Source organism: Ptychodera flava, chromosome 15, assembly GCF_041260155.1.
Source record: "Ptychodera flava strain L36383 chromosome 15, AS_Pfla_20210202, whole genome shotgun sequence".
NCBI classification, from domain to species: Eukaryota; Metazoa; Hemichordata; class Enteropneusta; family Ptychoderidae; genus Ptychodera; species Ptychodera flava.
In genome coordinates this window covers 15,467,971-15,494,887 of record NC_091942.1, presented here as the reverse complement: position 1 = coordinate 15,494,887, position 26,917 = coordinate 15,467,971, and the positions used below count along the sequence as shown (strand labels likewise).

The 26,917-nt window shown below is 38.1% G+C and overlaps 2 protein-coding genes and 3 non-coding genes across 5 annotated transcripts; 1 reads left to right on the top strand and 4 right to left on the bottom strand.

Moving 5' to 3' along the window:
- Trnad-guc (transfer RNA aspartic acid (anticodon GUC)) lies at window positions 1-72 on the bottom strand. Its single transcript has one exon. It is a non-coding gene; the product is annotated as a tRNA-Asp (tRNA).
- A 5,120-nt stretch (window positions 73-5,192) lies between these two features.
- On the bottom strand, window positions 5,193-5,264 carry Trnad-guc (transfer RNA aspartic acid (anticodon GUC)). Its single transcript has one exon. It is a non-coding gene; the product is annotated as a tRNA-Asp (tRNA).
- A 438-nt stretch (window positions 5,265-5,702) lies between these two features.
- Window positions 5,703-5,774, bottom strand: Trnad-guc (transfer RNA aspartic acid (anticodon GUC)). Its single transcript has one exon. It is a non-coding gene; the product is annotated as a tRNA-Asp (tRNA).
- A 2,777-nt stretch (window positions 5,775-8,551) lies between these two features.
- Window positions 8,552-12,921, bottom strand: LOC139151304 (eukaryotic translation initiation factor 5A-1-like). Its single transcript, XM_070723987.1, has 5 exons — window positions 12,796-12,921; window positions 11,878-12,067; window positions 10,449-10,553; window positions 10,087-10,218; window positions 8,552-9,460 (listed from the first exon to the last, which is right to left on the bottom strand). Exons 2-5 carry the CDS (start codon window positions 12,037-12,039, stop codon window positions 9,392-9,394), a joined length of 468 nt encoding a protein of 155 aa, XP_070580088.1. The 5' UTR covers window positions 12,040-12,067; window positions 12,796-12,921; the 3' UTR covers window positions 8,552-9,391.
- A 2,628-nt stretch (window positions 12,922-15,549) lies between these two features.
- LOC139151300 (small ribosomal subunit protein uS9m-like) lies at window positions 15,550-26,325 on the top strand. Its single transcript, XM_070723983.1, has 10 exons — window positions 15,550-15,660; window positions 16,635-16,740; window positions 18,319-18,422; window positions 19,400-19,573; window positions 20,784-20,869; window positions 21,108-21,183; window positions 22,194-22,319; window positions 22,650-22,801; window positions 25,228-25,397; window positions 26,098-26,325. Exons 1-10 carry the CDS (start codon window positions 15,562-15,564, stop codon window positions 26,187-26,189), a joined length of 1,185 nt encoding a protein of 394 aa, XP_070580084.1. The 5' UTR covers window positions 15,550-15,561; the 3' UTR covers window positions 26,190-26,325.
- The last annotated feature ends 592 nt before the right edge of the window (window positions 26,326-26,917 follow it).

Sequence of the window (26,917 nt, the reverse complement as noted above, 5' to 3'; positions counted from 1 at the left end):
CTCCCCGACGGGGAATTGAACCCCGGTCTTCCGCGTGACAGGCGGAGATACTTACCACTATACTATCGAGGAATTGGCTGACAATTTTATTGTGATTCTACAGAACATATAGAGGGTGCCCATCTGTAGCATATTGTTGCGATCAATATATTTTTTATAATTACAAAACTATAGTCTCCTGTATATGCTACATCCGTCGGTAGGCTATCGATTGTCAACCGAACACTCAGTGGCGGCCCAGGCTATGACTGAGTGGCTGTGTGTTTATACCGGCGTTAGCTCTGCATGGCAGGGCTGTGTGTTAACGGCGTTATACGGCCTCCCACCATATCGTACGTGGGGCTATGGTAGATCCGTTTGTTCATTTTATCAGTTTCATGGCCAGATGAACCACACAGAGCCCCACCACGGAAAGCCCTGCGTCCCATGCTGTGTGTTCCCGGCGTTATACGGCCTCCCATCACAGGCCGTATAGCGCCGGCCGGGAACACACAGCACGGTACGCAGCTGACGCAGGGCTACAGCACGGATATGACACTTTGTGTCCTTGATGATAGACTATACAGCCTCGATTGTTGTATAGGTACACGGCGGACAAGCCAGTCCTTGTGACCCATACAGGGGCGGTGCCAGCCCTAGCTGTGGGTCCATAGCTGTGGTGTTTTCAGACGGGATTCCAGCCTTTTACGGGCTGATTTTGAATTTTACGACTTTTCCCCCTTCCACCACAGAGTGGTGGAGGGGTAAAAGTCGTGAAACACCAAAGCTATCGACCCCCCACAGCTACATCAGCCCCGGGTGCACTGCACCACTGTTTTGTCATGGATGGATCACATATATAGCGATATCAATGTAAGTTCTGACAAAATCACTTGTGATGATTTAACGATTGCTAAGTTTTTCAGAATTATATTTTGCAGAAAAGGCTGTTCTGATTGCTTGAAGTTTGAAATTTAGTTTTCAGATAAGCTTACTAGGCACTCCAAGAAATTGCTGTTTTATAAAAGGTTTTCAGAAAATTGTTAAACAGATGATTTTTAAAGGGACACAGTCCCCCTTCTTTACCTTTTTGCTGAAGTACAGTTTCCTTATTTGGCAGTAATGCATTTGTAAACAATTTGCAAATAAACAGATCACAAATATACATCCATGCATATTTCCACTAACTCGTTCATGCCACATATCCTTTGCAGCAGACACAGAGTACCATGGGCAGAGTGGCAACGCTAGCATGCCTTTTGTTCCAAGGTCGTCTCGGTAGACTATTGGCTTTTCATATTAAAATGAGCTTCGAAGGTGTTAAACTTTTGGAAGCTTTGTTTGTGGTTGATAATTACACGAGATTATGCGAAAAATACGACGAGATGGCATCGCACTGCCAGTCGCGTAGCAACCATAGTTACTTAGTGAGCTCTCAGGCCAGAAACACTGCTTCACGCCAATCAAAACATAACACGCCAGCAGTTTCATAAACATGTCCTTCCTTGACGCACGTGTAAAAGACGGTATAACTGACCGTAAACCATTGAGTAAAACCAGACAGTATCGATAAAAGACTTTCAAATTTGGGTCAAACACACTCATTATATATTCATAAAAATATGAGAGGAATTTTTAAAACGGTAAAACTCACTTTCCTGACGCTCAAAACACTCCCGTTTTCGCCAGCACGTCAATTCCGCTCAGCACCACACGACAACAACAACACAAACTTTGCCGAACATACTTTCGCTTAACAATTGGCGAAAATCCGAAAATTACCGAAGGATGCATGGTCGGCACTCTTCGGAAAAGAGAGGCGAGAGCAACCTGAGGCGAGGCGAACATGGATGGGTTACGTAACCGCTTCACGCCTTAAACAATACCCGTTGCTACTCTGTCTATGTTCCTCTGTGCAGCAGATAAGTTGTCAACCAATCTATGACAGCTTGAACAAAACTAGGCCCATCCTGAAGTAATTATAATAATAACTGCTTTATAAAAAGTTGTAAAGGGAATTGGACAGGCAATTTTGAAGGTTTGCCTAAAATCAACAAAAAATCCCTGCAACCATAAATTGCTGATTTTGGCATTCCCTAATTTCCACCTTAAGGAACTGCATCCCCAGTATTTGTTACAGAAATCGAACAATCGGTTTCATGGACGAAGATATAGCCAAAAGTAAAAATAAATATTGTAATTATCCAACCATTCGAGTCTGAATGGGACCATCCCTATTAAAGCTACGAACAGAATCTCAAAACATTTGGAGTGTAGATGTATCAGAAAAAAAGATACGTTTGAATTTCACGAGACTAGCGGATCTAAGACACTACAGGACAATCACCCATTTAGGGAGCTCTATTTCATTGTAATTAATTTTAAAATGCTTTGCCTCGTGGCCAGGGTTCATTTTCTAGGGTCTGTGCTTCAAACTACAACACTTCAAAAAACTGAAGTGAAGAGAGCCAATTAAGAGTTGCCCAATAGGCCTATTTTTATTTTAACATCCACTTTTTATACAAGTATTATTCTTTATTTATTTGGATACTTTCTGTATATCTTTCTTCGTGTCTGTATACTTATCTGTGATCTCTTAACCTCAGTACGTTAATTCCGTGCAGATTCTATCGTTCGTTCTTGTGAACGTTGTTTACATATATTTTCCTTCCAAAGTTTATTCAAGTAAATTAATTGGTTTTGAGAGGGGGCTGACAAACTCCATGCACTTTGAAGTGAATAGACGTTTTAATAAACGCAATTTTATAAGATATACATTGATTTGTTCATTCAAGGTGGAGCTGCATGTTGGCAACATAGTTTTTTTGAAGGAATATTTCTCACCGAAGATGACAAGGAAACCCCCTCATACCATATATTTTCAAAAAGAAGACAATCTAAAGTTTAGTATGGTAGCAATAGTTTACTCGAAGGATGAAGGGGGTGTATATTTGGGGCAAAAACCTCAAATTTGGAATTAATGATAAAAATTAATTTAAGTCAACAACTTGACGTTATTTTCTGAAATGTAATTTTTCGCTTGAAAGAAGAGTATATGTAGAAAAAAACGACTATTTTATGTTCATTATCTATCCTCATTCTAAAATGGCAAGGGTTGAAAGACTGACACTCAAAAAAATGATTAAAATCATGATTAGCAAACTTGAAATGCCCGGCCGTTATTCAAAATATAAGACCTTTGTTATACAGCATTTAAAATATATAATGTGAAAATTTCAAAATTTGACCCAGCCAGAGTGGAGTTAAATTATTTGAAAACTTTAAATTAGGAGAAAGCAGGAGCCAGGAAATCGGATGATTTGCATAATTTGCATAAATTTACACTTCTTTATACCAACAACTTACGACTGCTTGACAAGCTAGAAGATGAACCCGACCAATGTTTTTGAATGAATATTTGTAAAATAAGTGATTTTGAGCAAAATACGCTGAGTTGGGTGCAGCGTCCCCTCAACCGACATTTGATGTGTTGTGACTTTATATTATACAAATACATGGACGACTTGCTGTTTTTACCCCTGAAAATCTTACTTAGGGGATGACGTAGCGAGTTAAGGGAACTGTCATTATTTACGTCCGAGGGTCGGACGAATTTGAGGGGGTCACTCAAAAAATTGAAAGCTACAAGGGAGTTGCTCAAAATACGGAGAGGTATATGGGCTACTTAATTTTATGAAATGATACAAAAATAGTAGAAAAGAATGAAAAACACAATAGATTGTAAAATGGTACAATTGTATAAAAACATGGTACAATTTGATGTATGTATACCAAGTATATTGACTATCATTACTGAATGAGTAATTTTTCACTATTTCCTTGTAAAAATTGGTATACTTGCCTGATCAGCCATGAGAAATATCTACTCTCCATTCTATGGGGCACTGATTATTTGGGAGAATGTGTAAACAAAACTCATTCTACAAAGTATACAAAACAGTGGACTGTATTGATATCAAACCAATATTTTATTGCAAGAAAATACTTTGTCATTGTCCAAAAATACCTGAACGATAGAGATTCCTTGTATCTTTCAACCAAATGTAAATTTAATCTGTACATTAATTTTTTCTTTGTCTTGTTTATTTTCTCTGTACTCTTTGACACAAGTTTTGGCAATCTCTTGATAAGCACAATATTGCAGAAACATAGTTTTGATACTCTATATGAATAAAATGCATTCTATGCACACAAATTATTATCTGATAAATATATTTTTCTCATAAAATGTTGAATATAAAGAGGAGGTCATATAGAGATGCTCTCTGCAGATACCATTATTAGTGCACAGGATCTAGGACAAAACCTGAAATGTTATGAATCCATCCTTTATTACCACAGAAACATATACTTCAATTGACTTAAGTTCAATAACTATTTGGACATTTAACCATACCGTATTATTAGGTTTTTGTTAAGAAGCCAGCAGCAGCACAGCTGGCGAGGTCATTTCTCCAGCCGTGAAGTATATCTAATAAGTACACAGGAGCAGTGTCATTTAATGCCTTGTATTTTGTATTGGATCCTGTATTGTAGCGGTTACTAATGAAGTAGAGGTGATGTGATCAGGTTTCCTTAGATCTTCCATAGCATAGCGAGGGCAAACAGCGCCACCAGAACAGAAGTATTCATTTACCGTAAGGCTGATCCGTTAGAATTCGAAACGTTGATTTTGCGTTCATTATACGACATTATGTCGCACAGAATAGCTAAATGTTTCATCCTCGTGTGACCAGCTTGTACTACTTTTTGCGTACCTACGCCCATTCTCAGACATTACAGATGTCACGTTGCAAGATACGTTGCATTCTGCGAGCTTAAACAAACTTGTCTCTTCCGAGTCAAATAAGGTACTTAAATTTGATAATTCTTTCCAGGCGTCAGAAGAAGGAATTCAGTTATGCAAATGCTGAAATACTTTAAGTTTTGACATCATGAAAAAACTTACATGGGAATTTTACATCGATTAAAAATACATCCGCAAACACCTACCTTTAACTTAAAATACCATTCTGTCAGTCAGCATATCAACGATCGAATCTGAGTTCTTTAAAGAGGAAAAACAAGCGAAAATAAAGCCATTATTAAACATGTTTGGCAGTTCATTAACGGGAATGTACAGTTACACTGAACACAATAATGCAGAAATTTCGGTTCTCGTAAAAGTTGATGCCTTACAACAAAAAATAGGCCTCCCCGACGGGGAATTGAACCCCGGTCTTCCGCGTGACAGGCGGAGATACTTACCACTATACTATCGAGGACGGTTAATTTTTTAATGGATTTAAATAATTAATATCCCGTTGTTGTATAATGTTCAAAACTCAGTCATCTTGTGTGAACATTATAAAAAAAGTTAGAGAATGCAATGATCAAGGTTTGAGGAAATCGAATTTTCTTCAGTGATATGAATGCCATTGTATCTTTCTAGTTTTGATTGTGTTGTCTCATAGGAAACAAAGGAAAGAAGGGTTCTTTTCAAGCCACTGAGCAAGAACAGACATATTTTGTACGTCAAAATTTCGTTCTTTCATTAAATGCAAATTATTCGCGGCAAACAGTCGTTACGATTTCATTCAAATCATTGAAAACCTGAATTTACGTGCATCGTTTATTGTAACCTGAAGATGTCGTATTGTCTATAAAATTTTTTTATGCATATGGTTGAACTAAATGTTTGTACAAATGAGCAAAATCAAAGCCTCCCCGACGGGGAATTGAACCCCGGTCTTCCGCGTGACAGGCGGAGATACTTACCACTATACTATCGAGGAATTCATGCTCCAGGAGAAGTTTTTATGAATAATTTCCATGATGTGCAAAACATGTTTGTTACAGTAATGTTTTCTTTTTCATAGTTGTTGTGTGCATGTGTCTTATTTGCAGAGCTGCAAATGATATCCTCGGTGAGGATTTCCAATTTAATCATACAATTGTTATTGATATCGTGTAGGACTTTCCTTGTTTCTTGTTATTTAATACATATACATGTACATGTATATAGCGAATGAATAAATTTGTACACGTCTACTGATCTGGTTGTATATTTTCTGTTTATTCTGTTTGTAATTTTGACACAACGTTTCGTCCTAAAAGTCTTCATCAGGTTGAAGACGTCTACAGAAGGAGAATACACACAAAAAAAAACCATCAACGTAAGGCTACGTGTTGATCTTCATTAAATGCTAAACAACATATCTCTTGAGGTTGTTGAGAGTCTGTGGTGAGTAGCACATCTACATGCATATATATATATATATATATATATATATATATATATATATATATATATATATATATATATATATATATATATATATATATATATATATATCATGTCATTTATACTATAATGAACGTTTATATATATATATATATATATATATATATATATATATATATTATATATATATATATGATTGATTTTTAAAACCTAATACATTTTTTAAAGAAGAAATGACAGAATGCCTCTATACCCCAAACTTTTTCGCCAAGACTATATTTTTATCTTTTAATTTATTTCTGTAGAAACAAGAGGCACTGATAGATAATGAAAGTACACTAAACAAGTACCAGTAATTTGTCAATCTTTTGTCTCAAACATCTAACTACATTATGGCGTTCATAGCCAACCGCGACGCACACGTATGCGCTTTTATATCAGCAGTTAGTCCACAATCAAGACACATCTCCTGTTTTTACGTTAAATTAAGAAACATGCATTTCATTATATAGTTCTTGGATTCTATGGCTACGTACCGTTATCATGTGTTCATGAGACATTGATCGAAATAGACCGAGTGATTCTCTCCACTATGTGACGCCGTTCAGCCATTGACATTCGTTTCTCTACTGTGTATAGTTCAGCCATGGATGTAAAAAAGAAGTCTCTTTTTACATTCATGGTTCAGCAAAGACTAAACGAAGCGCCCGAGCGACCTCCATATATAGATACTCTCCTTGGATTTTCACCAATACAGAGCCCAAGGACTGCAGTGCGGTCGATTTAATACGTTGCCATGAACAAGCCTCTTACAACCAAAAGAATGGGCCTATTTCTTACGCTTTTTCACTAGTGCTTGTGTAATTAAATTTACAACACCCTGCATTGCAATAGCCCTTCACGGTAATGGGCTTCATTATGGACAATACAGAAATCTCCTGGTACTTCACGCTGCATCCGAGAACAAAACCTGAGCCCGCATGATAGTAAACGTTCGCTTGGTTTCAACATCGTTTCGTACCTCCATGGTTTCAAAATGGACCTTCATTGTCGGCCATAAATGAAACCATGCCCTGTGGTGCAGACAAGACATCACCCGAGTTTGATGTGATGAAAAGGAAAATTGGACACCCCTGGACAACTAATACGTCAATTTGTTAGCTAGGACAACAGTGAGCAAAATAATCGTCTAAAGTAAAATGTCTAAACATTAAGGGTGGGAAGCATTCATATAGTGTTGTCGTATTGTCCAAAGGCTAACAAAAGCAGGCCAATATTTCCAGAACGTCATTTACGATATAAACACAGACTAGTTCTCCTTGTCTGTGATATAATCAAACAAGTATTCCTTCATAAGAGTACTCTCACTTGATAATAATCAGACAAACTCACCATTTCAACAAAATGTTCCAGCCTAAAAGTCTATGCTTTCGGATGCAGACTGTTATCATTTTCTTATTCGGTGTTTAAGATTACATCAAAACTTGAAACTGTAAGACTCATACTTTTTCAAACTTTCTTAAGGAAACTTTAAACCATTTTCTTTCAAATCCAACAATAAAAAATAGGGGTCGCCTTGCGAATTTGGTACTTGATAAAATTACCTCTCATATTTACCAACTTCTGAACTTCAAGATGGCCGCAACCCCTGTGTTAACTTTTAACGGGGAAAATCAAATTTTCGATTTCAAAAATATTACTGTAAAAATTTGACTTACTCCTAGAGCTTTAAATGGAGTCCCCTAAAATGAGTGGTAAACTAGGAAAGCATTGTGGAAAAATATAAGAGTACGAATATCAGACCCCTAGATAGTCCCTAATCTCTGGTTCTCGCATTAGTCATTGTTGAGTAGTTACTAACTGTGTTGGTGTTGGTTGTTTTCCTTTACAGATTTTGTCTTATCGGTCAATTTCAGCTGATAAATTATAGATCGATGTTGCTAGAAACAAAACATTTGTAAGGGGCAAGACACAACGAAGGGACTGAGGCTTATAATGATTAGAATGATTGGAAAGACTGCTCATCAAGAATTGCCAAAGCATGAGTCATATTTTACACCACATACAACACAGTAATCGATGTATCACGTCAAAAGTATTATACATGTTTTGTAAGTTTTGCTTGCTGTTTGCGCATAAAGGTTGAGCTTATATGGTTACGCCTCGAAAAGAATATCCACATCCATCAAATACACATCGACGTCAGTCAAGTTCCACATTCTCCGACTGCGCATGTCTATTAACCCCGGCAAGGTTGTCATTAGAATTGCGTCTCCGAAACAGTCTCTAAGACATATACGCTACACATACAGTACGCACCTTGCTCGCTTTTTTTGCAGGAAAAAAGTTTATTTGTACAGGAGTTTAATGTACAGAACAGATACAGTAAATGTGGATATAAGGCATGTTATTGTGAAAGTCATTTGTTCGCATTCAATCTCTGACAAGAGGTGTTTCGAAAACAAATGGGTTTTCCATTTGCTAATACTTGAATGAAGGTCAATAAATGGTGACGTCACGAAGAAAAGGTGTTATCATATATTCTTTAAGACGTCATCTTGCGACTGCATTCGCGTCTTCCGATGAGGTACTCGATTGTGAATTTTCGTACAAAAGTATGTTTATAATATGAAAAAAGGTGTCATAAAAACGAACAATAGAATACACAATAACACAGACCTCAAAATTGAGAAACTTAGGTACTACTTTGAGTATTTCAACATCCCAACAATTTCGCTCTTATCATTGTACAGTATATGCCATGGAGGTAAGAGTTTTTCCAAATACCTGCACAGGGTAGTACGTATTTCGTTAGAGTGCGGTCGTCGCTCTTGAGGAGTGACTACGATTGCAGACTAAAGTGCGAACGAAATCATCAAACGCACGTGATCAGACGGTGCCTGCTTGAATTTTGGAATCGCAGAAACACGTGAAGCCTGATTCTACATTTTGTAAGATTGTATTCAACAAAATTCACACACTTTGGCGGTATAAATGTCGCACACACCCTTGTCTGGCATTTTTGTTGTACTTTTACATGTCGTTGTTGTTACTTTCGGAAAACTCGATAGTTACTAGAAAAGGAAGAAAGATGCAGAATTTAGGAAAAAATATCACATAACATCATATGATATCCATTACAACAGGTCAATCCACTCGCGAAGCTGGCTAATTTCCCGAAGCGGTTTCTTTCACACCACTGACGATCCCTTCGTCCTTCACTGTCAACACGGTCACCTGGTGGAAAAGATAGGATAGGATGTGAAAAGATATGATGAATTCAGGTATCCATTCAGAATAGAGAAATATCGCAGTAAATCACAGGAAATAAAATGGTTCACGGTCCAGTGGGTGGAGGGACCGTGGCTCTAAGCAAGCTTTATTTGTGGTCGATGCACTAAGTCGGACCTTTTCGTAAATCGCCACACCTTTTTCTCCTTTGGCAACACTAAAACAACCAACTCAACCTCGATGTTTACATCGCTGGAACATTTCGAATTTTGAACTGGATCATCGTTGCGGAATCTAAGTAAACATGTAGGCCTATACGCGGTTTATTTTAGTAACTGTGATATATTGAGCGATAGCTTATTTTGATATAAAATGAAAGTTTTACACCTTGTGAATTCACTGAGTGTATTGCAACATGGAGTATTGTCTGCAAAATTTGTATCAAACTATATTACATCGCCTCTCATAGAAACATAAAGATTTCAAAAATGTACACTTGTAGTCGAAAAGTCCAAATTTTGATTTTACCCTGATTTGGAGCGATATCAGAAGAGTGTTAGAATGTTCGAAATAGATGCCAAATGCACTACCAAAGGATTCGATATGAAGTGAGTACAGTTATTTGTTCATACCATGAAATCGTCCTCGTTGTTGAACTTTTCACGGACACGTTCTCCAATCTCGCCTTCGGGAACCTCGACCCCGTCGTGGATCTGCCCACGATCATCAAGCAGCGACAGGAATCGATCGCCAACGCCCAACACCTAACAGTAAAATTGGAGATAAATTATTGAAGGGATAGAGTTTTAACATTTAGTTTAACCAAACGCCTTGATACGTGTATACCCAACAATATTCTACAAATCAAAGCGATTTTACCGTGTCTACATATCTACAGCGACTAAGTTACTTTTCCTCGGTGCAAGAACATACTCGTACCTCAACACAAGCACTTACGACACGCCCTCACACGATAATAAATTTGTTGAATTACCTGGAAGTCCTGCTTGCGCACATAAGGCACGTTGATGTTGTGAGTCGATGGGCTTATGCCTTCATATCTCCGTTGAGTAAACAAATCCCGACCGACTATACGAACCTGCACAGGGTTATAAAAGAAATATTTCACCTTAAGACACGAATGTAATATTTTCCTTGGTGAATAAAATAAGACTTAGGCCTAAACCATGAAAAACTATGATATTAGGTTATTAGTTAAGAAAACATCGCATTGTATTGGAAATATGCAAATTTATCTTGCATGTCAGATCAATGTTACTAATGCATTAAATACACTGTTTGAATTGTTTCAAATGTAAGCAACGACAAGCAAATCACGGGTCCATGATAACGGTGCACATGCATTATAAAATATTTCAAGTACAGTTTGTTTGAGAGTTTCGATACGTGCCGTCGCCCCCCGGTTTTGAAACATTTCATAATTGGTGCCATTGGTAACTATTCGAAAGAATGTCTTTGCTACTATATTATTATTTTCATTCGATGGTTTGGCGAATTGCTTTGGCCCTGTATTGAAGCTATTTTAGAACGCTAGAGATTTACTGTATTTGTCCACAGCGCAAATTTGATCGTCACAGTACCCACTAACATTCTCAAATAATAACCAGGCACACGAAGTTTTGTTTTTTTCCCCACGCAGTACAGGGTTAGTGATTCCAATTGACCACAGACAGTTGTACGCATATTTATTCGACATAAGGGTCAAAAACCAAACATGACCCATAGATAAAAAAAACCCAAAAAACAAAAAAAAACACGAAACGCGGTCAAATATGAGACAAATAACTTCACTGTGTTCGTCACATGACCCCCATTCCAAGACCGAGTAACTTTTGGCAGACTCACACAGATCACAGTGACCCTTGACCCTGCAGGCATATATCTTCAATTTTCCGATAAACATAAATAAGTTTATCATAGAAATCTAAGTTTGCTTTACACTTGAATCAGTTGGTTTATATCAAGTCTATGTTTTATCGAAGTCAATGTACAGGTTAAATGAGAAAAATGGTCCAATCGCCGAAAAATGTTCAGCGTTCATCGTGTTCATGTGAACTCTAGACGACAATTTCGTCATTTTCCGGGACCTGGCGTAGATTTCTTACTGGCTACGGAATTTTCAAAAGCCTCAGCGGAACAACTCAATGACTATATACTATATATCATCAGCTTCGTTTTGCGCTCGTGTTAGATTTTTTAAGAAGCTCAATCCTGACAAGCGTGTGTCAAGATGTCATCACCACAAACAGTCCGTGACCTTTACATACCTCGACCTCCCCCGTTATCGATAACTTCGAACTATAATAAGAATCTATGAAAAACAACGTTTAAAGAGAAAATAAATAATGCAAATGATAGATATTATCGACAAAGAAAACCCAATAGGATTGTATATATCTGACCTTTGCATGGCCGTGTTTTCCTGGCCTAGCCGTTGACAATTCGACAATCTTGCATGGTCTGTCATTCAGCATTACATAGCCACCTTTTCGTAAGGCGGAACAGCGAACTGGAAAAGTATCGGAGGCACCGGCATCTGCTCCAATAAATTCATCATCGCTCATAGAATGTCTGCCTAGCAACAAAAATTATCTGGTGAGAGAAAGAAAAGTAGGGTCAGTTGATAAACGGGTGTCATCCTTTACGGTGTTATTCTATGATATTTTTTACGGCTTTCAGTTATGGAGCATTTTCATCTTTTGCATACTTACAAAGTACATTTAAGTGTCTGTCGACACGGAAGCAATTTCAGCGTTTCACGGTGGTAGTAGAGAAACTTAAATTGGTGTTGTACATTTTGAAGTTACTAAAATACATCCATATTAAATACTATATAATATATTACCATACAGAAAATGGGACTGACTATTCTTGTGTAGACTTAATTTATATAAAACGGTGTTTTTCTGTCTTCAATACAGGTTGTCTCTCTCTCTCTCTCTCTCTCTCTCTCTCTCTCTCTCTCTCTCTCTCTCTCTCTCTCTCTGATTTCTGATAAATTTATTTTTCCGTGTTAGAGACATTGTTAAAGCCTTCACGAGCACCTAGCCAAAGTATTATACCATGGTTAGAACATTCAACTCTTCAAATTAACTCCATAAATGTCGTCGTAATTGCATGAAAGGAACATTTTAGGCGGGCAACAAATAATGACTGCAAGTATACGTAGTTGGACGATTGGACCGACAGATTTTAAGTTTTCAAAATATCGAAGCGCAATTTTGAGCGCCTTTGTTCTGTAGATCTGTGTCAAATCATTGTTATTCCCGTGGTCTAAAAATTAAAGAGCAGCGCTACAGCAAAAACGTTTAAAAACTCACCTTTTTCCGTGCCCGCTACTATAGAACGAGCACCAATGGCGCAGCCAAATTTGATAAACTTGCGAAATACCCAACAATTTATAAGTGCTCTGCTGTCTTGCTATTTATTGTGCAAGACCTGCCCTGTCATGTGACTTAAATTTGCATATACCTCATTCCGGGTCTGTGTTGGCACCCGGCCAAACATTCGCACATCTCGTCGATCGCGATCTGAGACCCGCGCAAACAATGTGCTGACAATGCAATGGGTCTGGAATGTTTACTGCAATTCTGTTATGCAACTTGTCAGTGCTTGTCAAAAGACGATTGTTTCTCCCAGGGATGGGAAACCCTTCGAAGTTTTCCCCTTGACAAAAAAAGGCATTGATTATAATTGGCTGAGAATAGAGATCGCCGACCTTGAAAGACGCTTGTAAAGTTGTACAAACTCAGAATGTGTACAATGATGGCGTTTAAAAAGCAAACGACGTTCAGTCGAAATGTCTCCTCAATTATGTAGGCCCACAGTCCTGCGCTGAAGGAATTGTACGTGGTTGACAAACCACAGACGGTAGAACGGAAGATCATGGTGTAAGCGTTTTCTTGACTTGCACAACACACTGAAACGAAAATTATAGATTGGCGAATGATTGTGTGATACTACGATGTTACCGCGATCATTTTATCAAAACCAGCAAAATGTGATGTTGCATGTCATCAAGTCTTTCGTCTTTAAGTTGAAGTTCTAAAGTTTTGTCCACAGTTTATCGCAGGAAATTTGTGTAATCATACAAGTAAAATACCGTGACAAAATCTTCTGATTTTTCATAAAGAACCAAACTGTCTGAAAATTGAATGACCTAGATAAAGTGGCGCTATTCAATATATTCAGCTGAATGAAAAAAATAACAAGTTGTCTATATTTACGGATACAAGCAGAGGGTAAATGTTTTTTTTTATTTCAAAATATAGATAAATCATATATACTGAAGTTATAGCGAAGAAGTTATTGAGATATTTTAATCTGCAAAAAATGGGCGCATTTTTGTGTGAACCGTGAAAACTGTCCGACTTCTTCATCTTACATGTACTTCCTGCGACTAATCACGGTCCCTCCACTTTGATGGAGGGACTGTGGACTAATATTCTGAACGACATTTTCATGATATCAAAGAAGGCTGTTTCGCGGAACTATTATTCTGCGAAGCGGGTTGTCAACATGACGTAGGACAAAAATAAACTGACTGACAAGAAATTGTGCGCACAGGTTGTGTATATGCGGAGTTCATTTTACAGTCCGTCGTCGCTCATGAATTCCCCCCCCCCCCCCAATTATCTGTCACGGTGCCCGGGTATCTGTGTCGGTGTAAAGGTATACTTTAATTGTTCCATGGAGATATGCTATTACTGATTGATGCAGATTTTCGAAAAAAAATACAGAAAAATAAAACTATATCTTTTGGTTGTCAAAAATTCAACAAACACCGTTGTCTTGTCAGCCTTGTGTTTAGGTTCAAAGATTCGCACGTCTGGAAAGTGGAAAAATGGGCAACTCCGCAAAACAAACATCGCTTCTTGGAAGGCGAACAAAAGTATATCCTCATTTTGTAGATTTGCCTTTGAATTCGTTGATTTATTTAGTCATGACCATAGATTTAATTCAAATATGAGTATAATAGGTATAAATCAAACGGATTTCTTCCGAAACAGCCAGCCGTTCCTTGCGACAGACGCTGAACATATCGCGTTGAAGTCACACGGGAAGTAAGTTCCATACCGCGGTTCAGTTCAATACAGAACTCCAAGATGTTAGCTGAAACAGACGCTGTATTCTCCGTTTGCACGCAGTCGCATAATGATTGTCTATACGACATTTTTTTTTACATATATAAATCTTCAGGTCACGACGTCGAGCTTAAAGGATTTGGGAAGGAATATCAAACATGTAGAAGTCTAGACTTGGTCCGGTGATGGACGAAGAGAATTGATACCTTGCGCAGAGAATTACCAAAATGTTTAGTGTTCAGTTGTTCGTGGTGATTTGCATATCGCTCTTTGGCCCATGTTTTGAATGATTTCAGCTTGAGTTGGGTGTAAGGACATATCTGTAAAAATAGAATTTTTATCAGTGTTTTTGTGATGCTCTGTACTAATTATTCCTAGAATCATTGTGCCCGACGGTGTGACATATCATTCCCCCGGGATATCACTATCATGACAGAGATAGAGCAATGGTGAATTTCGCGAAAACAAATGCTGGTACTCATCCATCAATGTCCATCTCTATTGTTGTTTATTGATCTGGTACACTTCTAACGCTACGCACGTCTTGCTTCGGTAGAGCGGCTTTAATTTAAACAATAGTGTGGGTTTGGGGCACCCGCTGCGTACGATGCTGTGTGTTCCGCTACAGCTAATAGCCCCGCTCACCACGATAGCGGGGCTATTAGCTGTAGCGGAACACACAGCATCGTACGCAGGGCTAGGATGGGGCACCAGCTGAACAGTGAGCGAGTTGTTACAAAATGAGTGCAGTTTACAGCGCCCTCTACAGAGTGAAACATAGGATGTATGGATGTATGCGTACCATTGAACCAAATCTGTCGCTGTTTTTAAACAGTTTACTCACCGGCAGCGGTTTATAACACCTGTGTTAATTAAAAACCATTATCATTCCACATGTGTGTAAAAGAAGGAAGAATCAAGTAATGAACGTCATCACACCTAAATTGCAGTGTGACGAAAACGAAATAAACTCCATATACATAAGTGGTGGCGCACGCCAAAATGGCCGCATCCAGAGTGAGTGCATGCTTGTGCACAATTTCGATGAGAAATGGTCGCAAACTCGGGAATTTCGTTATTCTCCGTAATCAGAGTAGAATGGTAAGACGTTCATGGGCTTTTTGGGCTATATGCCGAATGGATATTTCACATAATGCGTGTCACATTGAATAATGATCGCTTTTACGTATAGTTTTATCCTGAACAAGGTTGTACTGTGCACGATTTCCTCCATCCTCTGTTCAGGGAGGTGGGAAGGACCTTTCCCACCTCATTGCTCTGTCGTTTCTTGACCTCTTTATACCTCCGTGGTCGAATTAATCAGAAAGACTTCCTTAAGAACCTCGCATGACCTTCTTTTGGGTGGGATATATATACTAACTCTGTACACATGCCCACGGTCCCCAGTGGGTGGACTGTCCCACAGTCCCCAGTGGGTGGACTCTGCCTTGCTGCAGCTCTGCAACCCACAACTTTCCCCGGCGATTTTGTGTTGTGGCGAGACCACACAAAATCGCCGCTGAAAGTTGCGAGGTACAGAACTAGAACTGTAACAATCTATACCCAAACCCCAAAGCCCTTCACGGCGGATTTGATGGTTTTTGCTAGGAGTGACCCTCCCCATCATGTGTGGGCACCTAAAGGAACTCTTACCATTATTTTACTGAAAGATGGAGCAAGTAATACCAAGAGGTAGTAAACAAATTGATATCTTAGAGTATTTTGATTCATTTGATTATCAAGGCACATCATTATACCTGAAAACATACCTGAAACTCTCTTCATGTTGCAATGCAAAATTTTCAATATACTGTGTAAAGAGGTTTTTATAGAGCTACAGTCACTCTCCCATTAGCTGTTGTTTCCCTCTAGGCAGAGAGAAATGAAGTCTTTTCATGGGATTTCTTGCTCAATAAAAAAAAAACGAGTAATTTTGTTCTTGGAAATGTCTATCACTCATGGTATCAAAGTGGCAGACTGATCATCAACATGGTAATTTAAAAACCGAGATGAAGTTTACAATTTGTTATGGCTAATAAGTTATTTCCTTTTTCTTTGCCTCACATCTTTGCCAGACCTACTCTACAGCAACGTCAGCTAGCAAAGAGACAACAAAAGATGAGAGAGCCAAGAAGCAAGGCCGGGCAGAGATGGCATATGCAGCAAAGAGGTTGGCATACGGTGAGTGATTTTCAGATTGCAAGATCAAAAAAAAGATTATGAGTTGTAGACTCAGCACCTTTGTGCATTCTCTTTCATTGCAGCATGGTTTATATTAGGCTAGACGTCTCCCTGTTTACAATCTATGTTATGCTCCTGTTTCTCTGTGAGTGTAGCATACTAGACCAGGTTTATGTTATGAGTGTAGCAAGTAATGTACATCACAATTATAAAGCGTTACAATTTGCCTGTTTCCAGTGACAAAATTTGCAGACCATGAGACTTACCTGTAGATGTTCAGAATGGGAACAGGTTCTCATGTGGGATTTACAGCTGAACATACTAGAATCATGAACAGTCACATCCCATTTGGCAAAAATCCATAATTAAGTTCAACATGGACATTCTACATAATGTTCAGACTTTAAGGTAGTATGCACTTGAAAAGTGAAAGACTTAAACTTTTGCTCAAACTTTCCTCAACGAAATTTTCAACCATTCTCTTACCGAGTCACCAATAAATATCAGGGTTCACCGCGCAAATTTCTCAACATTTTGCAATTTTTAGCTCATATTTGGTTTTGTATATAAATACCAAAAAGAGCTTATATGATGAGTCGGTGGCATCTGTATGTCTGTATATTTGTTGGTATGTATGTGCGGATGTATGTCCGTCACACACAAAGGCTCCTATACCGCCAAAGCTACCATCTCAGTATTTGGTGTACAGGTAGATGTAGGGGTTGAGATGTGAATTTGTTCAAATGAACATGTCAGTGTCAAAACTGTGCAAATGAGGTAAGAAAAAGGGAAATCCTGCAAATATGCAGGAGTGATGGCCAGTGTCTTAAACAGGCTTGAGTCATTTCCTGTCATTGTTTATGAACTGTTACATATTAACAGACCTGCTCAAACCATAGACAGTAGAGGGGGAAGACTGTCTATGGTCCTACTAAGAGGGACTAACTGTTTCTGCTATGCATGTTGCTAAAGTTGACCTCCAGTACCTAAAGTTTCAGACCTTATTTACTTTTGTCATTCTTTTTTTTCTGGTTTAAATATTTCTTGTTGTTTTTCTGGTTGTACTGTGCAGAAATCATTGTCATAACATCAACGTAGAATTTTCCTGCACTGAACAGATAGAAACAATATTTATTGTTGATCTTTGGTACCCATACTGGTATATACCAATTCTGATCAAATTTGAGCGACACCGTATAATTGTGGTATTTTTAAAATTCAAAATGGCTGCCATCCCTGTGTTAACTCTATGGAGTAAAAATAAAATTTTTGATTTTCGAAAAAACTGTGAAGGTGAAAGTTTTTCTTTCTTCAAAGAGCTTTAAAATGAGCCCCCACAAGTGGCAGACCAGAAATGAATTGTAGAAATTTGAGTCGGAATGTCTGTCCCTGAGGTGCGTACCACCTTAACCTTGAGGTGTTCCATTTATCCATTCACTTTCCCCATTTAATCAAAACCTGAACGTAAAATACCATTTGATTTGCTCATATGTACCCACTTCACCAACCAAGCGCTCCGTGACCAACCTTATCGTCAAATGAACGATTTGTTGATCTATATATGCTTCATTATTGCAGAGACGCTGATTAACAAGGAACGAGAAGAGTTCGAGAGAGGGAAGAGACACCTGGCCAACATGATGGGAGAGGATCCGGAAAATTTCACTCAGGACGATATCGATGTAAGTCTGTGTTCTGTGTGTGGTAATGAGCAAAATACTGATCCTCAAGTAAAATCTTGAACCCACATTCTGTGCAGTCATTATTACCTTGTTGTCTTTAACTTTGATCTGTGCAACTTTGTCATTTAGGAAGTGCACGTACTAAGCTTAATTATAGAATATAAATCCATTTAAAGGCCCATTAGCTGTATATTTTAGCATTGTTTTTGTGATTTTGCTTCTGAACTAAAACATATTTGTGGGAATGTACTCATTGAGGGGTGTTTTTACAAGTATAATAAACTTTCCATTGGGACTGCATGTGCAATTTTGAGCAAGATAAATAATAAATATAAAATGGTGCCCTCATGCAAATGAAGCAAAAACACTATACATCATGCATATATGCATTGGAATCTTCACAGAAACAACAGAGTAGTCCAATATAATGCATAGTGCTGAATGTTTTCCACTGTGACATCATATGCTTTGTTTTCTTTGTAATATTACCAGTTTTTCAAAATGGTGGGAAATAAAAAAAACGGTTAAAATTTAAATTTACTTGTCCAATTTTTCAGTAGTAGAAGACTATATCCTTTAAATTTGTAGAATTTAAAGAAAACTAGAGAAAATAGAAAGCCTTTCTCAGGTCAACAAATTTCAAGAGTTACAGTTCCAGGGGCTTTAAGTGATATTTACTAAAATACGCCTTAGTAAATCAGTCAGGATCACTTGAGAACTATATCCTCAGGTAATTTTTTTTCACTAAAGGAAATAAACTCGCCTTTAATGTTCACAGGTAATGGGAATTTTTGTCCACGAAGTACGACTTTTCCATAAATGTTTCAACTAAATCTTGTTGGTTTTAAGTGTCGCTTTCCTCTCTTGATATTTTCAAGTTTTCAAGCAACTGCCGGTCCCACAAGGAGCTTCACTTGCTTTGTACAAAATATCTGTCCTTCAAACATAAATGCATCTTCTACTTTCACCTCCTACAGAGAGCAATTAGATATCTGTTGCCGTCTGGACTGTTTGACAAGAAAGCTCGGCCGATCATGAAACCTCCGGAAGAAATATTTCCTCCACAGAAGGAAACACAGGTGGATGTGAATGGGAGACCATATGACTTTTTATTTTACACGGGAAAACCAACTTACTACAACCTTATGCATGTGAGTACACTGTAGGGACTTGACTGTGCAGTTGAAAAGAGTTTACTACATGGAACCATTAGAACTTCACTGGTACCCTTGGGTGCCTACGTCAATGGCAGGGGCCTTTGTTTTTCAGTGTGAGCATGTGTGGTGTGTGTGTGTGTGTGTGTGTGTGTGTGCATGCATGATAAAGGAAACTTTTTATTCATTTCACAAAGACCATTGATGTCTGTTAAAACGGGCTATACACAACAAGGTGTGTTCATTCACAGGTTGAAGCTTTAAAATATTGCCTGTGGCCATTCCATCACGTAGACATGAATGATTTTCAGTGTATATCACACAGTACTACAGATTTCCCATAATACATCATGATTTGTACCAACGTAGATCCCTCTGTGAAGTCTACCATGTCTCCCATGTGTAGACAAATTCATGGACTAGTTTTAAACATTTTGAAAACGTACTTTTAAGGACACCTTTCTTCTCAATTCCCATTTTAAAGGACGAAGAAAATTGCGCTTGATTGAGGGAGGGGACAGCATTTTTGTCAACTTTCCACTGATTGCGTCCTCAGCCATACAGAATAAAGTGATGGAAAGTAGGGGGACTAGTTGCACCTGTTTTATGAAACAAAAGGATATTGATTTTTTCCAAATGGAAAAGACAAAAGAAATTTAAATGTTAACTTTTTTCAGAGAACGACCCCTTCAGTTGGTCATAACTTGCTTCCCAAAACTGTGACATTTGTAGTACCTGCAGAATGTGAATTTCATTGTTATTTAACAGTTTCTTTGCAATTTATACAACAATATTTCAACGTACTTTTAATAAATATAACTAATCAATTACCTTGAGACTGCACATTATTGCTTTTATGCAGAGCTGAAAAAGTTATAAGAAAAGTAACTTCGTTGGTACAAATCAAACAGGATTGTGGGTAATTCATTGTACTGTGTATCAGAGTAGCAGAGTTCATGATGTGGGCTACAGAGTTATGATGGACGACTGGACAGCGCCCTCACTGTGTTCTGCCGTGCATGTCACACCCAAATTGATAAATACGTACAGAATGGAAAAATTGGTACACACTGGTGCTACTAAAGTCTAACATCGTGTTTGTCCAAAACACATACCTTTTCATTCTTTTCTTTCAAAGTTCAAGGGGAAAAATATTGTTATGAAGAGTTATTACTAAACCACGGCCACATTTTTTTTGTTTGACAAGGACACCTTTGCCAAACTTCTAGAGGTTCAAGAACTTGAAGACAAAAGACTGGCACAGGGAATTTACAAAGTAGAAATGGATCCAATGTGAGTATGCTACAAAATATCGCGTCATTGAAACAGGGTACCTTTTTAATTGATCTATCTGTGTCATTCAAAAACTTCTAAACATCATCAAAAGTAGCAGTCTCCAATAAGACACACAACACAAATACCAAGGGTACATTCACATGGCTGCAACCTTGACCACGTAAATTGCACAAATTTTATTTGTATTTTCTGAAAGTCTCATTTAAAGAATTGCCATCTCTTCTCTGTTACACAGACTGCTGAAGAGGAGTACATGGATAACAAAACTTGACTTGGAAAACTTGGTTCTGGAAAATATATCAGAGCATGATGTGAGTATACTACTTGTCATGATCGTAACTTTGTCACTGAATGTAATAATAATGTGTACATGACGTTTGCTGCTGCTGAGAGAAATTCAGACAAACTTTCACTATTCTGTGCCTGTGTTCGTTACTGGAGTTTGTGGTCAGATCCTTCGACATGCGATTCCAATGGTTTCCATGGTAACATTGATGATTACAAAGTACAGTGTTAATCCATCTTGCAGGTGTAACTTCCATAAGTCTTGCCAAACATTTCAGGCAAAAAGGTATTTTAAAAAATGTAAAAATGTATCAATGAAAAAGAATATTGATATAAAAAAACTAAATACACAAAACTGTGACATCATTACAAATCTGCCTGGCGCATAGATTATTTCTGCATGCGTGTATCACAGTGGCGCCCTCAATAGTCTGGGGCAAGAAAACGACTGTCAGACTGTCAACAGTAGAGCATTTAATATGTGTATAGCATTGAATATGTGTAGATAACAAGGTTTAACCCGTTCACCCCCGTTCACCCCCGTTCCCTGTAAACAGGTTCAAGATCACCATTGATAACAATGGGTTTGGGTAAAACCATGGTGGTGAAAGGGTTAAGGCCAGCTGGTGACCTGAAATGATTTTGTGTGTAGCACATCATTGCCCAGGCTATTTGAAGTATTGTATAGTAAAGTTCTCAACAGGGGCGGGATTTTGTTGATATCAATCATCTTAAAATGATTCTTATCTGTATTTAGAGAAAATAGGTGTAGAAATCAGAAGCAGTGTCTACTAGATTCATGAAAGTAATGTAAACAAAAAGTTTGCAGGGAAAACTTCATCATAAAGAAGAACACTTATGTGTGTTGCCTTTCAAAAATTTGCTGCGTAGATTTTAATGAATGCGCTAGATTTCATAATGTAGCTCAAATCATCATGACTTTAGAAATAACTTTCACGTTTAAATTCTGTTCGGGTGAATATCTGATGTTTTAAACTGACTTTTTTCCGTTGAATTTTTTCCTTTTCATCATCAGTATGCCCGATTTATCAGATTATTGGACAGGATAGTTCAACAGCCCTACGCCAAACATGTAGAGGATTACGTCATGAAATTCCGCAAACCTATCATGTCAGTGTCCAGCAAAGAAGCCATCACACCAGTAAGTGAATAGAGTGCCTACACAAGTGGTTGTCCAAATGAGTATTGTAAAAATTTTAGAGTCGGAATATCTGTCCAAGAGGCGCATTATCCCTCAAACAAAAAATATTAGATGTCAAAGGGATTACTGCAGTAATCTTCAGCAGTTGCTCTTCCCCCAGATCATTTCACCCGTTCCATCATATGATAAGTCTCTTTCATTTAGACAAAACAACTAAAAAAATTAAATCTATTACTCGGAAGCAAAGGAGTGTTATGTGAAGACTATCTCTTTACGATTTATGGTGACTGCAGAATGGTTGTCACTCTTTCTTCATTTTCTTTCTCAAAGCTACAATACGATGATGATGGTAGGGCGTACAGTGAAGGCACTGGAAAGAGGAAAACCGCCGTTGCCAGTGTAGTGATCAAAGACAAAGGCTCTGGAGAAATCACTGTGAATGGGAAAGACTTTCTGGACTTCTTCTGCCTGATGCAAGATCGGTAAGGATGTGTAAATCTGCTTCTTTCTTGATTTCTTTGCATCTCAGTGTTGTCCTTAGACGCCAGGTGCCGGGTAAATAACCCGGCTGTTCTGCATTTTTTCCCGTCTACTTTTAATGTCATTAGATTGTTTTATAGACCTCTAATTTCGGGATTGCACTGCCAGCTGTTAGACGGCACATGCGTATGATTACCAAACCCCTTTCCCCGCATGGAACTGCACAAACATAAAACCGTTTCTAAATACCCGTTTGTGGCTTTTTGAGCCCGATCTTTTATTTGTTAAATAGTGTGATTGGCTGATGGACGCGCCTATGATGCTGTCTTTGTTACGAGCAGTGCAATTGGTTTGATTAGTATGAAGGTCATCTTAGGCCGAAGAAAGCCTGTTCGAAAGGTATACTTGATTTCAAAAATATATTTAGTTTATGTATGAAAAACTTCAATTTCGCTGAATTTGTGAGAAAAAAGCGCCGAAAAGATGTGATTTAGATCGACGATTCGAAGTTCATGAGACTGAGAGTTTTCCGCCGCCGCGCTGGCTGCCAACGTCACGGTCACTACGAGTATGATCTTCTCAACAAATCAAGTTATTCTAAGAGCAATACCGACGCATTTTCTAGATTTAAAAAAATGAGCTAGAACTGATTTTTTTAGAAGCAACTGTTTATTTAAATAGGTATTTTTTTTCGTTCATTATTTTTATGTACTAGAATCCACGGTGACAGGCATGTGTGTTGCCGACTGTTGCCGACCGGCGCATCATCGTCACGGCTCACGGCTTCACCGTGGCGCTGATCCCCTGTTGCTTAAGACAACAGGACAACACGTCGTGGATTCCGGCATGGGTTCAATTTCACTACGCTTCTCCATGTTCTCCATGTTGGGTTGCCCGATAGTGTCTTTCGATGGACCCTCTGAATCATTTTTTTTCACGGACTCGTGGAGCAAATTTGAAAGAAAATAGAGTTGTTTCCTTCCGACGCCTTGCTGCATATCTGCTTTGATCAAATTTGGGGACAGCGAAACGGGAGGATCGTGTGCGGTTTGCATTTAATTTATTGCAACATTTCTGTCAATCACGCACTTTGTGTCATAAGTTTCAGAAACTATCGCTAGCCTGAAAATTAGCAACTGACATGGTAACGTGCCTCTGACTCGACGATGCCGATTTTTCAGACTACACTCAGAGAATCCGAAACTTTCCACATAAAATGAGTGACTGACAGAAATGTTGCAACAAATTTAATGTTAAGCGGGCTCTCATCTCGTCTTGATGTCGCCTAAGCTCAGTCGCGGAGAGTGCTTTCGCAACCGTTTGCGTATAGAAAACTCATAACAATGAAAAAATGCGTAGAGACTCAAGCCAATGCGTAATATTATTACGCAATGGATAGACTCTCTACGCATTTTTTCATTGTTATGAGTTTTCTATATACGCATTTTTTTTCGTAAATGCGAACAATGTTACAGTGAATTATCTTACCGATGTTTTTCTTAAGAAAAACGAATGTGTAGAATAGAATGAGTTTGATGGTTAGCGGAAACTACTATGTGGTAATGAAGAATGGGAAATGAGCAATGAAATGAGCAGACAGCGGGTGATTTAAGATTAAATGTTACATCTTCACTGAAAATAAAACCATAAGTGTGTCATAAATAATACAAACAAAACAAAATCATGTTTGTTTGTTTTGTTGTATGTGAGCCACGTCTAAGACACACAACAAAAGTACTGTTTCAGTCTCAGCTAAATGTCACCTCAGATGCCACCAGAGAACACCATTTCCACTCCAAAATTTCATTTTTTGCCTTGCGAGAGGGGGGACACCCCCTCTCGCGCTCCCCCCCCTCGTTCGCTACGCTCACTCGCCGCTCGGTCGCTTCGCTTCCTCGCAGTCCACCCGTCTACTTTCTTAAATTACCCGGCTACTTTTAAATATAAGGACAACACTGCATCTATTTGGAGACAATGTAAAGTACTATCAACGGTGTCCATGGCAAAGATGATTGCTAAAATGAATAAACACTTTTTTCTTCCGATCCTTCAACTTTAACCTGTTCACCCCAATTCCCTGTAAACAGGTCCACAATCACCATTGATAACAATTGGTTTGGGCCAAACCATGGTGGTGAAAGGGTTAAATAATACAAATTTCAAACAAGTACAAATCTCATGTTAAATTATGAAAAGCAAATTCTAGTCATGTAGATAAACAGGTATCATAACAAAAAATGTTTTCCAGAGCAGTCTCGTGCTTCAGTAATGTATGCTTTCATTTTTTCAAGTCTTTTGAATGAGTCTGTATATTGATAATAATGAGTGAAACAACAAAATGATTTATGTAGAATAACCTTACCATGGCTTTCTCTACTATATTTTGTAGTTACAACATGATAGATTTCTTATTTTTCTCTCTCATCAGGGAACAGATTCTTTTTCCATTTCAATTTCTCAATAAATTGGGTGAGTTTGACATGGATTGTACTGTAGAGGGCGGGGGTTCATCTGGACAGTCTGGTGCTATCAGACTGGCAACGTCAAATGCACTCAGAAGTTTTGTGTCAGAAGAGACGATAGAACACATGAGACAAGGCAAGTGATATTTAATCTAGATTTTTCTGTAGCTATGCAGGGTGTAGTCAATCATGTCCATCCCGTTTTCTACCTATCAATAATCATAAACGACGAGAGTATATTGCTTTTAAATCCATCCTTTCAATTTAGAGGTGGAATTATTTTTAAAAGAAAGCCCAAAAGCTTCACATGAAAGAATTAAATGCAGCGTGAACCTGGTACGTATGGATCATTACAAAACCTGCATTCTACAGCGTTGATCATGATTACTGGTGTGTAACTAAATGTAGCATCTTTCAAGCAACATTTGCTGTTGCTGGCATAAAAATTGTGACGAAGTTTGTCAGGTTTTTACCCGCCATGTCTATAAAGTGTCTGTTCTATGGTCTGTTCCTTTTACATATAATTTCAATAGTTTCAACCATAACATCAACATCAATGGTGAAAAGTACCAATTTATCCACAATGTAAGAGCAATATCCAAAATTTGTACATAAATTTCGGACATTCTTATTTTTTACAATGGACTGTGACATTATGGCGAGTCACGCATGAGAAAGTAATAAATTAAAGACAACAGTCAGGTTCTATATTGCTATACCAGGTCAAGCTGAAGATACATAATTACTAAAAGCTATGGAGTAAATGTGGTATTTTGAGGAATATTTGCCCCTTCAACCGTATCCTGATAGTCTATTTTCCTCTTCTTTGATTGTAGCTGGTTTACTGACACTAGACCCACGGAAAGCTGAACGGAAAAAACCCGGACAGAAAGGAGCTAGGAAGAAATTCACATGGAAGAAGAGATAACAGCTGCAGTCAACCAACTGCTCCTCCTCCCCCTGTCCCACTCCCTCCTCATACCCCTCAACATATGTCACAATGGATGCTCCTGGATATCAAAACAGACGATGAGACAGTGTGTGGAAGGCACAGTACAATAAATTACCCACAATGCTGTTCGATTTGTACGAACGACGTTAGTTTTCTTATAACTTTTTCAGTTCTGTATAAAAGCAATAATGTGAAGTCTCACGATAATTGATTAATTATATTTATTAAAAGTACGTTGAAATATTGTAGTATAAATTTCAAAGAAATCATTAAATAACCATAAAAGTCACATTCTTCAGGTACTACAAATGTCACAGTTTTGGGAAGCAAGTTATTACCAACTGAAGGGGTCATTCTCTGAAAATAGTTAGCATGTAAATTTCTTTTGTCTTTTCTATTTGGAAAAAATCAATATCCTTTTGTTTCATAAAACAGGTGCAACTAGTCTCCCTACTTTCCATCAATTTATTCTGTATGGCTGAGGACACGATCAGTGGAAAATTTACAAAAATCCTTTCTCTTCTCTCAATCAAGCACAATTTTCTTAATCCTTTAAAATGGGAATTGAGAAGAAAGGTGTTTTAAAAGTACGTTCTCAGAATTTTACAGGTGGTCCCAGGAATTTGTCTACACATGGATGACATGGTAGACTTCACATGGGAATCTACGTTGGTACAAATCGTGATGTATTGTGGGAAATCTCT

Coding starts and splice junctions, on each gene's coding strand:
- LOC139151304 (XM_070723987.1), bottom strand. CDS start 12,039: ATGAGCGATGATGAATTTATTGGAGCAGATGCCGGTGCCTCCGATACT. Junction 10,554..11,877: donor GAAAACACGGCCATGCAAAG/GTCAGATATATA, acceptor AACCCTGTGCAG/GTTCGTATAGTCGGTCGGGA. Junction 10,219..10,448: donor TGCGCAAGCAGGACTTCCAG/GTAATTCAACAA, acceptor TTTTACTGTTAG/GTGTTGGGCGTTGGCGATCG.
- LOC139151300 (XM_070723983.1), top strand. CDS start 15,562: ATGGCCGCATCCAGAGTGAGTGCATGCTTGTGCACAATTTCGATGAGA. Junction 16,741..18,318: donor AGCAAAGAGGTTGGCATACG/GTGAGTGATTTT, acceptor TCATTATTGCAG/AGACGCTGATTAACAAGGAA. Junction 18,423..19,399: donor TCACTCAGGACGATATCGAT/GTAAGTCTGTGT, acceptor CACCTCCTACAG/AGAGCAATTAGATATCTGTT.